The 14927-nt window shown below is 46.1% G+C and overlaps 1 protein-coding gene across 1 annotated transcript in view; it reads left to right on the top strand.

Moving 5' to 3' along the window:
* Window positions 1-14927, top strand: part of LOC145347562 (mucolipin-2-like) — a 53286-nt gene that overhangs the window by 25190 nt on the left and 13169 nt on the right. The window contains exons 4-8 of the mRNA XM_080195096.1: window positions 95-248; window positions 4544-4625; window positions 6544-6640; window positions 11229-11328; window positions 14238-14347. Of these exons, the coding sequence (XP_080051222.1) occupies window positions 95-248; window positions 4544-4625; window positions 6544-6640; window positions 11229-11328; window positions 14238-14347 (543 nt within the window). The remainder of the gene's footprint in view (window positions 1-94; window positions 249-4543; window positions 4626-6543; window positions 6641-11228; window positions 11329-14237; window positions 14348-14927) is intronic.

The raw sequence follows: 14927 nt of genomic DNA on the forward strand, positions 1-14927 counted from the left end.
TCAGGAAAGGGCGGACGGAGGGTTTTTTTATTCTGCTTTTTAATATCTTGTGCCCTGCTGTTCACCATTTAATTCAAAGTTCTTCCCCTCCAAGTATTTGCAGTTGCAGAGTGTGACAGTCGGGAATTATGCGTACGATACAAATGCAAATAATGAGACATCTCTGCAAGTCTGTAAGCAGCTGTATGAGAGATCCGTCCCAGTAAACCCAAACAACAAACTGGCAGTCACCCCAATGATTGAGACAGGTAAGAGAGACGGAGCAGGTCGTTCTGGGGAGAATTGAAAAGATAAACTTGGATCTTAACGCTGTTCTCACCATGTCCCACAGCACTGACAGCGAAGCAAGTGTAGTCACTATTCTCAGGAGCGATTTTCCCACCCCGCTGCATGAATAAATTAGCGGAGGTGGATAAGCGCGATCCACGCTGGGAGTCCGAGCGCCTCTCCCAGGGCCAGATATCTGGTGCGGTCACCTCCACACGGAGTCGGGGGTGGGGGGAGGTGGGTGGGGTTGGGGGGGGGGTTGCTTTTAATAGAACTTAAAGATGAGTAAATCTCCCAGGATTGAATTCTCTGGGCCCTCTAGCCTGTCTCCCACCTCCCCCCACTCCATCCGACCACCCCCCACAACCCTCCCCACCCCCCCACGTGCCCCCTCCCCACCCCCCCACAGCCCCCCCCCCCCGTCCCCGCACCCACCCAGGAGCTGTTCATTCCAGCCGGTTTTACAGGAGCCCCCCACTTTTGGAGAGCTAGCAGCCCAACCGCACTGGAATGAAGAGGGGTGCAATCAGCACCCCGCCCCCCCACTCCGAGGGTCAGGCAGCACAAGATGTCCCCAGGCATTGGTATCTTGGCAGTGCCAGCCTGTACCCTAGTCACTGTCCATCGGGCATAGAGCAGTATCAAGGGGTCAGGCCATATTGGGGGGGGGGGGGGTGGGGTGGGCTACTGTGGGTGGGGCCTGATGGGGCAATCGGTAGGGGTTGGGGGGTTTCTACTGCCACTCTGCAGGTAGGATTGGTGGGGGAAGCAGGGAAGCCAGTGATCAGGGTGGGCTGGAGTTGGGGGGGGGTGGTAGTGGGGAGGCTGGGACTGATGGGTGGGGTCAGCACTATGAGGGGGGTTTGGGGCTGAATTGGGGGGGGGTGGGTTGGCGCTCTCGGGGGCGGTGGAGGTGGAGTGTTGGGGGGGAGGTCATGGCTAGGCCTGGACATGATCGGGAGAGAGGGGGGGTGTTGCTGGTGATCGGGCAATGGGGAGGGTCGCACAGCCAGCGATGTGGGGGGTCTCAGGGCTGGCCAGCGATTGGGAAGCCGGCAGATAGGGGTCACTGCCATTGCGCCAGTCTTGGCTCGGATAAATCAGCACATGCGCAGTGGCCCCCTCAGCTGCCAGCCTTTCCAGCGGGAATAGACCCCATTTACTCTTTAAACAGAGTGATTCACACTACTGTGCTTGCAGTACATGGAGTGTGGGAGAGTCAGTCTGAAACTCCTGCTGTAAAGACCAACGGGTATTTTCCAGTTTTTGTGCAAATTCTGCACTTTGAATGATTTGGGGAGAATCATCCCTGTAATGTGGGAAATATGGTCACTATTGCAAGCTGTCACAGATAGCAATGTGAAGATGACCATATAGTTTGTGCCTGTGGTGTTGATTGTGGGTCAATATTACCCAGAACACTGAGTGCAGCATCCAAGTTCCATGGAAACTTTTACACCCATCTCTGATTGATGTCTCGTCGGGGGGTGGCAGGTCTGACATTGCAGCAACGTCTGACTTCCAGTGGAAATCCCGGTGAGTGTGGTTTGCCACCGTGACTTGCCAGGTCTCTCCTGACCCGCGTCTCCAGTCCATCCCGTCCCTTCCTTTTGATTTGTTTCTCAGTGGATTGAGGTTGATTGTGTTGCCGGAGCTGTGGTCTCTGTAACGAGAGTGACCCCGCAGTGTTAAACCCTCTGCCCCGGAACTCAAAAGGGAAGTGTGGAATTTCAAGCCCTCTTGGTAACTGTGGCCAAACAGCAGGAAGTGAATTGCAGAAGCTTTACCTTTGAGTGGGAAGATTGCAGTGAACATTGGGGTAGTGGTAACGTCATTGGTTTAGTAATCCAGAAACCCAGGCTCACGTTCTGGGGCAAACGCAGGTTCAAAACCCAACCCTGCCAGCTGGTGGAATTTAAATTCATTTTTTTAAATGATTCTGGAATTGGAAGCTCGTCTCAGTAACAGTGACCACGAAACCGTCATCGATTGTGGTCAAGGCCCATCTAGTTCACTAACAAACTTTCAGGAAGGAAATCTGCCGTCCTTAACCAGTGACTGACTGCAAGGTAGCTAATGCTTAATGACTCTCAAAGGCAATTTGAGTGAGACAGAAAAGAAAGTTTCCAGGGGAAGTGTCTTGTGCTGTCAATAGTGCTGATTTGCAATAACAAAAGATAACACTCTGGGGAAAATGTAGTTACTGAGACAACAGCGTGTAACTAAATTAGAACTGGACCATCCAAGCGGACAGCTTGATAAATTTATATTAGATTTTTAAAATAATATTAGCTCCGCAGGTGTTAATCACATAATGTTAGTAGTTGCTACAATGGATAATCTGATTTCTTCACATCACGTTTAGCTCAGTGACATCTTGATTTGAAGATTCTTCTTTTCAAACCTCACCAATCCCCCCTTTCTCATGGAATCTCTTCCACCCAGAGACCTCTGCCAAGATGCCCGCGCTCCTCCATGTTTAGGCCTCTTGAGCATCCCCAGTTTTAATCACTCTACCATGTGGGCCGTGCCTTCAGCTGCCTGGACCCCTCCCCTCAGTCCATAAACCTCCCCCTCTCTGTGAAACTGAGCTCTTTGACCAAGCCTTTGGTTGCCTGTCCCACAATTGCCTCATGCGTCTCCGTGAGAAGTTGTGTTTGTGAAGGGATGCTTGACTGTGTTACAGCTCAATGCAAGTTGTTGTTGTAAAGTGGTGCGTAAGATCCTTGAAAAATCTGTCCTTGCCATCGATTTCCAAGAGATGGTCATTTTTTTTTAACGCACAACAGTTCTCCATCACTTTAGAACGGTCGGCCAGAATCTATGCCTGCTCTGTGTTGAGTTGGCTGGGGGAGGTTAAGCTGTGGGGAGGCTGGGAGAGGGGGTCATAGAATCCTACAGTGCAGAAAAAGGCCATTCAGCCCAATGCGTCTGCACCAACCACCATCCCACCCAGGCCCTATCCCCATAACCCCACAGATTTATTCTGCCAACCCTCCTGACACTAGGGTCAATTTAATTTGGCCAATCAACCTAACCCACACATCTTTGGACTGTGGGAGGAATCCAGAGCAAACAAGTGAATAGGGAACAATTATATTTCTGTTTGTGCGCAAACCAAAATTGCCCAGTATCTCCCCGGGCCTATTTGTCTGATACCATTTCAACAATTCATTTGATCACTTGTGTTGAAAAAGTCATTCGATCTTTTTGACCTCGGGGTCAGGAATAGTTCATGATACAGTTATAGAGTCAGAGAGTCATAGAAGTTTACAGCGTGGAAACAGACCCTTTCCGCTCAACTTATCCATGCCACTCTTCTTTTAACCCCTAAACTAGACCAAATTGCCTGCATTTGGCCCATATCCCTCTATACCCACCTTACCCATGTAACTGTTAAACGCTTTTTAAAAGACAAAATTATGCCCGCCTCTACTACTACCTCTGGAAACTTGTCACACCCTCTGTGTGAACAAATTTCATGGGCAGTCACGGGCATTCGGCCTCTGATCTTCAGGTGGGCGCTCTCCAAGGTGGCCTTCAGGACACATGACAGCGCAGAGTCGCTGAGCAAAAACTGATAACCAAGTTCCACACACATGAGAACGGCCTCAACTGGGGTCTTGGGTTCCTCTGTAACCCACACAACTTGCCCGGGCTTGCAAAATCTCACTAACTTCCCTGTCTGGAAACAATACACATCCCTTTAACCTGTGCTTAAAGCTCTTTCCACTCAAATTGTCTGTACCTTTAAGAATTGATTAGCTGTAAAGACTCCAATAATTTGCATGTAAGTTGGGTTTGTGTCTTTGTGTCCTTTTTACGATCAGAACTCCCAGCCACCTGATGAAGGGGCAGGCTGTCCCGAAAGCTTGTGGTTTTTGCTACAAATAAACCTGTTTGGGCTTTAAACTGGAGTTGTGGGATTTCTTTCTGAAAAAATTTCCCCTCAGGACCCTTTTGTATCTCTCCCCTCTCACTCTAAACCTATGCCCTCTAGTTTTAGACTTCCCAACCTTTGGGAAAAGATATTGACTATCTAGCTGATCTGTGCCCCTCATTATTTTATAGACCTCTATAAGATCACCCCTCAGCCTTCTACACTCCAGAGAAAAAAGTCCCTGTCTATCCAGCCTCTCCTTATAACTCAATCCATCAAGTCCCGGTAGCATCCTAGTAAATCTTTATTGATGGGTTTTCTCTGTCCTTGAGAAAAATTGATGCATGATTTTATTCAATGATGAATTGTAGCTAATTGTAATTTGTTTCCTGGCAGATTGTTTAAATATCGAACCAAGTGACCCACCAACAGAATGGAAAATAAGCAATTCATCATTTTTTGACCTGGAATTTTACCGGTAACGTATAGAGGTTGGGAGAGCTGCGTTACATTCCCTGGAGTTTCAAAGAATGAGGGATGACCTCATTGAAATTAGAGAATTCTTACAGGGGGTGCCAGGATGGATGTAGATAAGATGTTTCCCCTGGTCAGGGTGAGTGTAGAACCCAGAGACATAATGTCAGGGTGAGGAGTAGGCCAGTTAGGACTGGGCTAAGGAGAAATTTCTTAACTCAGAGGGTAGTGAATCTTTGGAATTCTTGACACCACGGGACTGTGGAAGCTCAATCATTGAGTATGTTCCAAACAGAAATCCATAGGTTTCTAGATACTCCTGACATTAGGGGATAGGGAGTTAGCACGGGAAAGTGGTGTTGAGTTAGATCATCATCCATGATTATATTGAATGATGGAGCAAGGCTTGATGGGCTGAATGGTCTTACTCCTGTTTCTGTATCTGATGGTGTAGGATAGATTCACAGCACAGAATGTGTAATGTCCAACTTGACCTGTACAAGTTGGTGTGTATGTGTGTGTATGTGCATTTGTGTGTACATGTGTGTATGTGCGTGTGTGTGTATGTGCGTGTGTGCACATGCATATGTGTGAGTAGTTTTATGGATTCAATTTATTATTGTCACATGTATTAACACACAGTGAAAAGTATTGTTTCTTGCACACTACACAGACAAAATATTCCTTTAAGGAAGGAAATGAGTGTAGGCTGCAGTGTTATAGTGAGAGTGTAGAGAAAGATCAGCTTAATGCAAGGTAGGTCCATTCACTTTGGTAGGAGCAACAGATGTGTCGAGTATAGGGCTAACGGGAGGACTTTGAATAGTGTGGATGAACAGAGGGATCTAGGTGTATGTGTACATAGATCCCTGAAAGTTGGGAATCAAGTAGATAAGGTTGTCAAGAAGGCGTACGGTGTCTTGGCGTTTATTGGTAGGGGGATTGAATTTAGGAGTCGCAGCGTCATGTTGCAACTGTACACAACTCTGGTACGGCCGCACTTGGAGTACTGTGTGCAGTTCTGGTCCCCACATTACAAGAAGGATGTGGAGGCTTTGGAGAGGGTGCAGAGGAGGTTTACTAGGATGTTGCCTGGTATGGTGGGGAGGTCCTATGAGGAGAGACTGAGGGATTTAGGGTTGTTTTCGTTGGAAAGAAGGCGGCTAAGAGGGGATCTTATTGAAACATATAAGATGATTAGAGGTTTAGATAGGGTGGATAGTGATAGCCTTTTTCCTCGGATGGAGAAAGCTAGCATGAGGGGGCATGGCTTTAAATTAAGGGGGGGTAGCTACAGGACGGATGTCAGGGGTAGGTTCTTTACCCAGCGGGTGGTGAGGGATTGGAATGCCCTGCCTGCTGCAGTTGTAAATGCGCCTAGTTTGGGGGCGTTTAAGAGATCTGTGGATAGGTTTATGGACGAAAAGGGATTGGTATAGGCTAGTGGGTCATTGCTTTTGTAACTGGTCGGCGCAACATCGTGGGCCGAAGGGCCTGTTCTGCGCTGTAATGTTCTATGTTCTATGTTCTATTCAAAAGTCTGACAGCAGTAGGGAAGAAGCTGTTCTTGAGTCGGTTAGGACATGACCTCAGACTTTTGCATCTTTTTCCCGAAGGAAGGAGATGGAAGAGAGAATGTCCAGAATGCATGGGGTCCTTAATTATGCCGGCTGCTTTGCCAAGGCAGCGGGAAGTGCAGACAGAGTCAATGGATGGGAGTCTGGTCTGTGTGTGTGTACGTGCGTGCGTGTGTGCATGTGTGTTTGTGTGTATATGTGCATGTGTATGTGCATGCCGTGTTCATGTGTGTATGTGCGCGTGTATGTGCATGCATGTGTGTGTAATGTTTGTCTCTATCAGTTACTATATTGTACTTTAGATGCGTGTGTGCTCTGAATTATTTTCTCTTTGTTTTTATTAAGGTTAATAGCTCTGGAACTCTCCTTTAAGCTAAAGGGGATTGATCTACAAACTATTCACAACAATGGATTACCAGACTGCTATGAGTTTGGAATTACAGTGAGTAATTCACCTCCTTCCACTGACTCTCCCTCCGTGTGACTGAGCTGTTAGTAAGGGATGATCTGAGTGTACACATGGGCTGGTGAATATTAGAAAAAGGAATGGCAAGTGGGGTGACCAAACCTGTAAATGTCCCTTTTAATGGTTCAAACACACTGGGGAGCACCGTTTTGTGTCTGGTTGAAATTGCAGCTGCATGTTTAGCTCCTAAATATTTTCCCATTAAATTCTGGGATGGTTGAGAATACAGTGAGGGACGCATGTCATCAGGGAACTTGATAATTCATAGCTTATTTCTTCATAGAATCCCTACCGTACAAAAGGAGGCCATTCGGCCCATCGAGATTGTACTGACCATGATCTCACCCAGACCCTATTGCCATAACCCTACACATTTACCCTGCGAATACCCCTGACACTGGGGGGGGCAATTTAGCATGGCCAATCAGCCTAACACACTCATCTTTGGACTGTGGGAGGAAACTGGAGTACCCGGAGGAAACTCACGCAGACACGAGGAGAATATGCAAACTCCACTAGAGAGTGACCTGAGGCCGGAATTGAACCTGGGTCCTTGGCACTGTGAGGCAGCAGTGTTAACCACTGTGCCACTGTGCTGCCCTGATTGGTAGGACTAATCTCCCAGTTCCAGGAGAATAATGATTTGAGAAACTGAAGATGAAATGAGAAGAAAGTTTAAATGAGAATGATGAATTAACCAGTGTCAGGATCCCAGATCAGAATCCAAATTACATTAGGAAGCCAAACTAGTTTTATGTTTTGACAAATGTGAGTTTAGGGTGCTTCACGTCAGCATTAATTCTGCTGACAAATTATGGATTTTTGTAGTAAAACAAACTTTATTTAATAACATAGTTTAAATTTAACGAATGACGTAGTTTAACTATTAACAGTTGAACAATAGTTAAAAAATGAAATTTAATTTCTAAATTATCACTGTTTCAGTTCCAAATAAGCAACATTCTCTTACAGACTTAAAATTCCACTTAAGTGCAGTTAGCAATCATAACTGCCCTTGCCTTGAATCTTTCATGGAAATATTATGGAAAGAACAGTTTGCATAAAACCTCTGTCTTTAAACAAACCCCAGCAAAAACTGAAAACTACTTTTTCTCTGCTACACACCCAGCTGCTCCCATTATCACATAGCCCTGTCAATCAACATAATCAGAAATCCCAGGGGAATTCTTCAAACCACAAACATAAATCCATTAGCTCTCCCCTAAGTAAACACCGAATGGCTAAAATGAGTAATTAACCTGCTGTCTCTCAGTATCTGAGCTGTCTTCCTCCCAGACATACTGACTACCTACAACACAGAACTGAATTTGAAACATTCCCTTTAAGCATAAACAAATATATATATCCATGGCAACTGTGTTACCAAATTACATACTGGAGAAATGAAATGAGGAAAAGATTGGACAAGGAGGGAAAAGAGAAAAAAGTATTAAAATGTTACAAACTTAAAATGTAACAATTTTAAAATTTTCTAAAATAATTCACAACCTGAAGGAATGAAACTCTAAACTTATCAATTGCTTCCATTCTGGGGCAGAGAGGTTGATTGGCAGTCAGTAACAATTACCACAAGATTATCCAGTCCCGCCTTCAACTTTCACCCCCTGCATCACCGACTCTGCTATTTACAAGGTACACTGCAGCTTTGCAACATGGCTCCTTCGACAACACATTTCAAATATGCAACATCTGCCGTTTAGAAGGACAAAAGCAGCAGATACCTGAGAACACCACCACGTGGAGGTTTCCCCTCCAATTCACTCTCCATCCTGCCTTGGAAAGGTATCCATTCCTTCATTGTCCCTGGCTCAAAATCCTGGAACTCCCTCCCTAACAGCACTGTGGGTGTATCTACACCTCAGGGACTGCAGCGGTTCAAGAAGGCAGCTCACCACCACCTTCTCAATGGGAAATTGGGGATGGACAATAAATGCTGGTCTAGCGAGAAACGCTCAAATACCATGAAAGAATGAGACAAAAGTTAATTACTGGATTGGAAAGTCTGCGGCAAGTTTAATGGTTAATTCATGGGAAAATGTAGCAACTTAATGAGACTCATGGAGAGGTTAAGTGTTGGGATGGTTTCTTTCACAAAGTTACAGATGGAAAATGTTAATCATCTCTTGGTGATCTGGAATTCACCAGCTATCTCTTGCTTACAAGTTTTCAGCTGATTTTTGGGTCTGGTTCCAGCTAGCATCATTCAGAAACTCTCATTATTCAGCAGACTCTGACTCAAAGCATTCACATTTTTAGTGTAAAATGAAAACATCTTCTGTTCCTTTGGCCAGTCCCGAATCCTGAGTTTCCTTTCCACCTCTCCGTTGATTCCTTCAAGGAAGCACAATTCAACCGATCTTTCCTGTTAGCCCCTGTTTCACCTAGCCTCTTGCACACCCCCTCCCCACACATCACCTCCTCCCCACTCTCCCCTTTGGCTCTCCATCACTCTTCACCTCCCCTTTCTTGCTTCCTCCGTATTGCTCTCCCTCCCTGTTTTGACCTTTCCATTATCTCATCCCTCTCCAACTACCCCCCCCCCCACCCCCACCCCACCTCCTCCACTGCTGCTATTCACCCTCTCTCTCCTCCAGGAATCTTCTCTCCCCTTTATGCCCATTTTTTCTCTCTCATCCTTTTCTCCACCACCAACCCTCATGACACAGAACACCTCCTCCCCTTGTCATCCCAATCCTCTGCACTTTGCAATAGACTGGTAAATACGAACTCTGAGAAGAAAGAAGTAATCTGTGGAAAACAACTGACTGGAGTGGAATATCGGAGATGTTGGGATTGGGTGAAGATGGAAATGGATAGATGAACATCTGCGGGGGTTTTACTGAGTTACTTCAAATAGAACTTGTACGGTGGCACAGTGGTTAGCACTGCTGCCTCACAGCACGAGGGACCTAAGTTTGATTCTGGCCTTGGGTCACTGTCTGTGTGGAATTTGCACATTCTCCCTGTGTGGGTTTCCTCCTACAATCCAAAGATGTGTGGGTTGGGTGCATTGGCTATCCTAAACTGCCCCTTAATGTCCCAAAATGTATAGTTTAGGTAGATCAGCCATGGTAAACATGCAGGGTTATGGGGGTAGGACCTGGATAAGATGCTATGGAGAGTTGATGTATATTCAATGGGCCAATTGGCCTTCTTCTGCATTGTAGGGATTCTATGGTTTGATGGTATGGTTCTATCAACCATGGATGAGTGGATGTAATGAGGGCTCTAACAATGCGATAGGGCACGGTAAGAAGTCTCACATTACCATGTTAAAATCCAACAGGTTTATTTGGAAACACAAGCCTTTGGAGCACTGCTCCTTCATCAGGTGGGTTTACAATCACCAAATATATAGGCAAAGACACAATTACAAGAAGATTACAGATTGGAATGGGAAGAATGATTGGAATGCAAGTTTTTACAGGTAATTAAGCCTCTATAAGTATGAACAGTATGCATGGAGAGAGGGATAAACACAGATTAAAGAGGTGTGAATTGCTTCAAACCACGACACTAAGTAGGATTTTGCAAAGCCGGGCAGTATGGTGGGGGTTAAAAGTAGAGTCACAGAGATTTAGAGGTTTACAGCATGGAAACAGACCCTTCGGCCCAACTTGTCCGTGCTTTTTTCAAACCCCTAAGCTAGTCCCAATTGCCCACATTTGGCCCATATCCCTCTATACCCATCGTACCCATGTAACTGTCTAAACACTTTTTAAAAGACAAATTGTACCTGCCTCTACTACTACCTCTGGCAGCTTGTTCCAGACACTCACCACCCTCGTGAAAAAAATGCCCTTCTGGACCCTTTTGTATCTCTCCCCTCTCACCTTAAACCTGTACCCTCTAGTTTTAGACTCACCTACTTTTGGGAAAAGATATTGGCTATCTGGCTAATCTATGCCCCTCATTATTTTATAGATCTCTATAATGTCACCTCTCAGCCTCCTACTTTCCAGAAAAAAGTCCCAGTCTATCCAGCCGCTCCTTATAATTCAAACAATCAAGTCCCAGTCGCATCCTAGTAAAACATTTCTGCACTCTTTCTGGTTTAATAATATCCTTTCTATAACAGCGTGACCAGAACTGTACACAATATTCCAAGTGTGGCCTTACCAATGCCTTTTACAACTTCATCAAGACGTCCCAACTCCTGTATTCAATGTTCTGACCAATGAAGTAGTGTGACATGAACCCAAGATTGAGGCCATTCCCACATGTGTGAAACTTGGCTATTAGTTTCTGCTCAGCGATTCTGCATTGTCTCGTGTCTTGAAGGCTGCCTTGAGACACTCTGAAAGCTCGCGATTCCAATTAAACCTGTTGGACTTTAACCTGGTGTTGTCTTCTTACCGTGTCCACCCCAGTGCAACGCTGACATTTCCACCCAATGTGATAGGGGAAAGCTTGATGGGCTGAACGATCTCTCCACTTACAATATTTCCTTGACTGTGCACCTGAAGCACTCTGTGACGTTTTCCCAGAAGAGCTTCTCTGCAATCACCATGATTAATATCTGTTTATTCTACTCCAATTCCAGATAAGCTTTAACAATGCAGCCCACAGTGGAGTCATCAGAATAAGTTTGGAGAGTCAGGCTGCCAGCAGAGAATGTAAAGATTGGGAAATAACTGGACCCCGTATGTAATATAATTTTTTACAGAATTGTCTACATGGTAATTGTGACTGTTTTATAATCATGAGCTGTTTCAAACACCCCAGACTGAGACACAGGCAAGGAAAATAATTTCCAATAGCAATCTATATTCCTGACACATTGGGAACTCATGTACAAAATTGTACGAAGTATCCGGCTTTTTGTTGGAAACCATTTGACAAATCCATTATTCCAGGAATTCCATAGATTCGATGGGTAGCAAACAGTAAAGGCTTACTTGAACCTGTCCTCTGGAGGTACTCTCTGCAGCCTCTTGGAAGGCTATTGCAGCGTATGATGCTTTGTCAGGTGGCCTGGTTGGCGCAGAGTATGTTACCTGTGTAGAAACACTTAATCGCTGAAAAAAAGAGACATGTCAAAGTTTTTCATCTCCGACACACCAGGACAATTTTCAAGGGTATCAAATATAAAGAGAACATAAGAACATAAGAAATAGGAGCAGGAGTAGGCCATCTAGCCCCTCGAGCCTGCCCCGCCATTCAACAAGATCATGGCTGATCTGATAGTGGATCAGTTCCACTTACTCACCTGCTCCCCTTAATTCCCTTATCGATCAGAAACCTATCTACCCGTGATTTAAACATATTCAATGACTCCAGCACTTCAATGGGCAGAGAATTCCAGAGATTCACCACCGTCTGAGAGAAGAAGTTCCTCCTCAACTCCATTCTAAATTGCACCCCCTCCTCCTTATTTTGAGGCTGTGCCCTCTAGTTCTGGTTTCCTTTCTAAGTGGAAAGAATCTCTCTACCTCTACCCTATCCAACCTCTTCATTATCTTGTAAGTCTCTATAAGATCCCCCCTCAGCCTTCTAAACTCTGACGAGTTCCCTGCTTTTGTCCCAGGCCCCTGTTAATAAAGTCTGGTTACCGTATGCTTTATTATCACACTCTCAACCTCTCCTGCCACCTACAGTGAGTTAGGCACAACTGCACCCAGGTCCCTCTACACCTGCACCCATTTTAGAACTGGACCCTTTGTTTTATACTCTCTTCCCTCGTTCTTCCGACCAAAATCCAGCGTCACAGGGAAGAGGCAGGGAAGTGGACATGAGGAACACCGGATCAGACATTGAATAGAGCAGCAGGCTTGAGGGGCCGAATGGCCTAGTCCCCTTTCTGTTTCTTGTGGATGCGGCAGGGTAGATGCTGACAGGACGCTCCCCCTCACGGGGGAGAGACTGGAACCAGGGGGCAAAGTTTAGAAGTATGGGGCCTCCAGTTTATGACAGGGATGAGAATCTTTGGAGCTCCCTTCCCCAGAGGGCAGTGGAGCCAGAGTGAAGGAATATATCTGAGGCTGTGGTAGATGGATTATTGACTAACAAGTGGGTCTAAGCTAACTGGGGTAGTGGAATGTGGATACAGTCAGATCAGCCATGATCTTATTGAATGGCTGTGTAGGCTCGAGGGGCTGAATGGCCTACTCCTGCTCCTGATTTTTTGTTTGTCTGTATGTGTGGCCCATGGTGAGGGATATCAGTAAGATAACCAAACCCAATGAGAGACCTTCACAGCTGTAGTTCCCTGGAGAGCCACTGGATGGCAGCATGGTTCCAGATTCAATCATCGACATTCATCACCAGGTTTAGTTTGGAAGTGAGGCTGTTTCATAAAAATCACCCAATCCCTACAGGGCAGGAGGAGGCCATTCGGCCCATCGAGCCTGCACCGACCACAATCCCACCCAGGCCCTATCCCCTTAAACCCAAATATTTATCCTACTCATCCCCAAACACTAAGAGGCAACTTAGAGTGGCTAATCCCTTAACCAGTACATCTTTGGACTGTGGGAGGAAACCGGAGCACCCGGAGGAAACCCACGCAGACACGAGGAGAATGTGCAAACTCCAAACAAACAGTGACCCGAGCAGGGAGTCAAACTCTGGTGCCATGAAACAGCAATGCTAACCACTGTGCCACCGTGCCACCCACTGAATAGGAGTATGTAGGACAAGCAGGGGCTAGACTCCCTAACCCTGAAGGATATTAGTGAGTTCATTGGATGTTGATGCTAAACTGACACTCTGTAGGTGGAATTTTCCAGCCGCGCTTGGCCCAAGACTGGAAAATCCCGCCCAAAGTCAGCAGACCTTTGCATGCTCCAAGTCCTGCCTGCTATGATTCCCGTGGTGGGATAATTCTTCCCTCTGCCTCACCATGATGGGCTTTGAACTCTCAACCTCTGGGCTGTGGGTCTAACACAGTAATGATGCCATTCTACAGGCTAGAGTACTTTCCGCAGTGAACGATGAAATTAGCCCATCAATACTCCTGTTGATTTGATTTATTATTGTCACATATATTAACATTCAGTGAAAAATATTGTTTCTTGCGCGCTATACAGACAGAGCATACCATTCATAGAGAAGGAAAGGAGAGAGTGCAGAATGTAGTGTTACAGTCATAGCTAGGGCGTAGAGAATAATTAATTTAATGCAAGGTAAGTCCATTCAAAAGTCTGACAGCAGCAGGGAAGAAGCTGTTCTTGAGTCGGTTGGGATGTGACCTCAGACTTTTGTATCTTTTTCCTGATGGAAGAAGGTGGAAGGGGGAATGTCCGAGGTGCGTGGGGTCCTTAATTATGCCGGCTGCTTTGCCGAGGCAGCAGGAAGTGTAGACAGAGTTAATGGATGGGAGGCTGGTTTGTGTGATGGATTGGGCTTCATTCACGAATCTTTGTAGCTTCTTGTGGTCTTGGGCAGAGCAGGAGCCCGTACTAAACTGTGATACAATCAGAAAGATTCCTGGTGCATCTGTAAAAGTTGGTGAGAGTTGTAGCTGACATGCCAAATTTCCTTAGCCTTCTGAGAAAAATTGCAGATGGTAAGTATTGTACAATGAGTAAATTATATTGCTTTGTTTTTCCAGTTTCGAGCACGCACTATATCCTGGTCTTTGATGCCTGTGTCATGGTGATCTGTTTGATATCACTCATCCTTTGCACCCGGTCCATTATTCTTTCCCTGAAACTACACAAGGTATTTCTCAACTGCAGGTACCAAAGTTTCTCACAATTTCTCCATCCTGACAGGTCCGTTCTGTAACAATTCACTCGAATGTTTGGTTTTAGCTGTGTACCATTTTTTGCAGGAGAATGGCATGGACTTGACTGCGTCTTAAACCCCCCGACTGATTTTGATATGAGTTTTGACTCGGTCTTTTGAAGTCTGTGGATCTGATACGGGGCGGCGCGGTAGCACAGTGGGTTAGCACTGCTGCTTCACCGCCCCAGGGTCCTGGGTTCGATTCCCGGCTCGGGTCACTGTCTGTGTGGAGTGTGCACATTCTCCTCGTGTCTGCGTGGGTTTCCTCCGGGTGCTGCGGTTTCCTCCCACAGTCCAAAGATGTGCGGGGTTAGGTTGATTGGCCGTGCTAAGAAATTGCCCCTTAGTGTCCAGGGATGTGTAGGTTAGAGGGATTAGTGGGTATAACATGTAGGGATATGGGGGGAGGGCCTGGGTGGGATTGTATTCGGTGCAGACTCAATGGGCCGAAGGGCCTCTTCCTGCACTGTATCAATCAATTGGCAACAAGAATTTCAGAGTGAGCTTTGACACA

Source organism: Carcharhinus amblyrhynchos, chromosome 9 (assembly GCF_965287045.1).
Source record: "Carcharhinus amblyrhynchos chromosome 9, sCarAmb.v2.hapA, whole genome shotgun sequence".
Classification (NCBI taxonomy): Eukaryota; Metazoa; Chordata; class Chondrichthyes; order Carcharhiniformes; family Carcharhinidae; genus Carcharhinus; species Carcharhinus amblyrhynchos.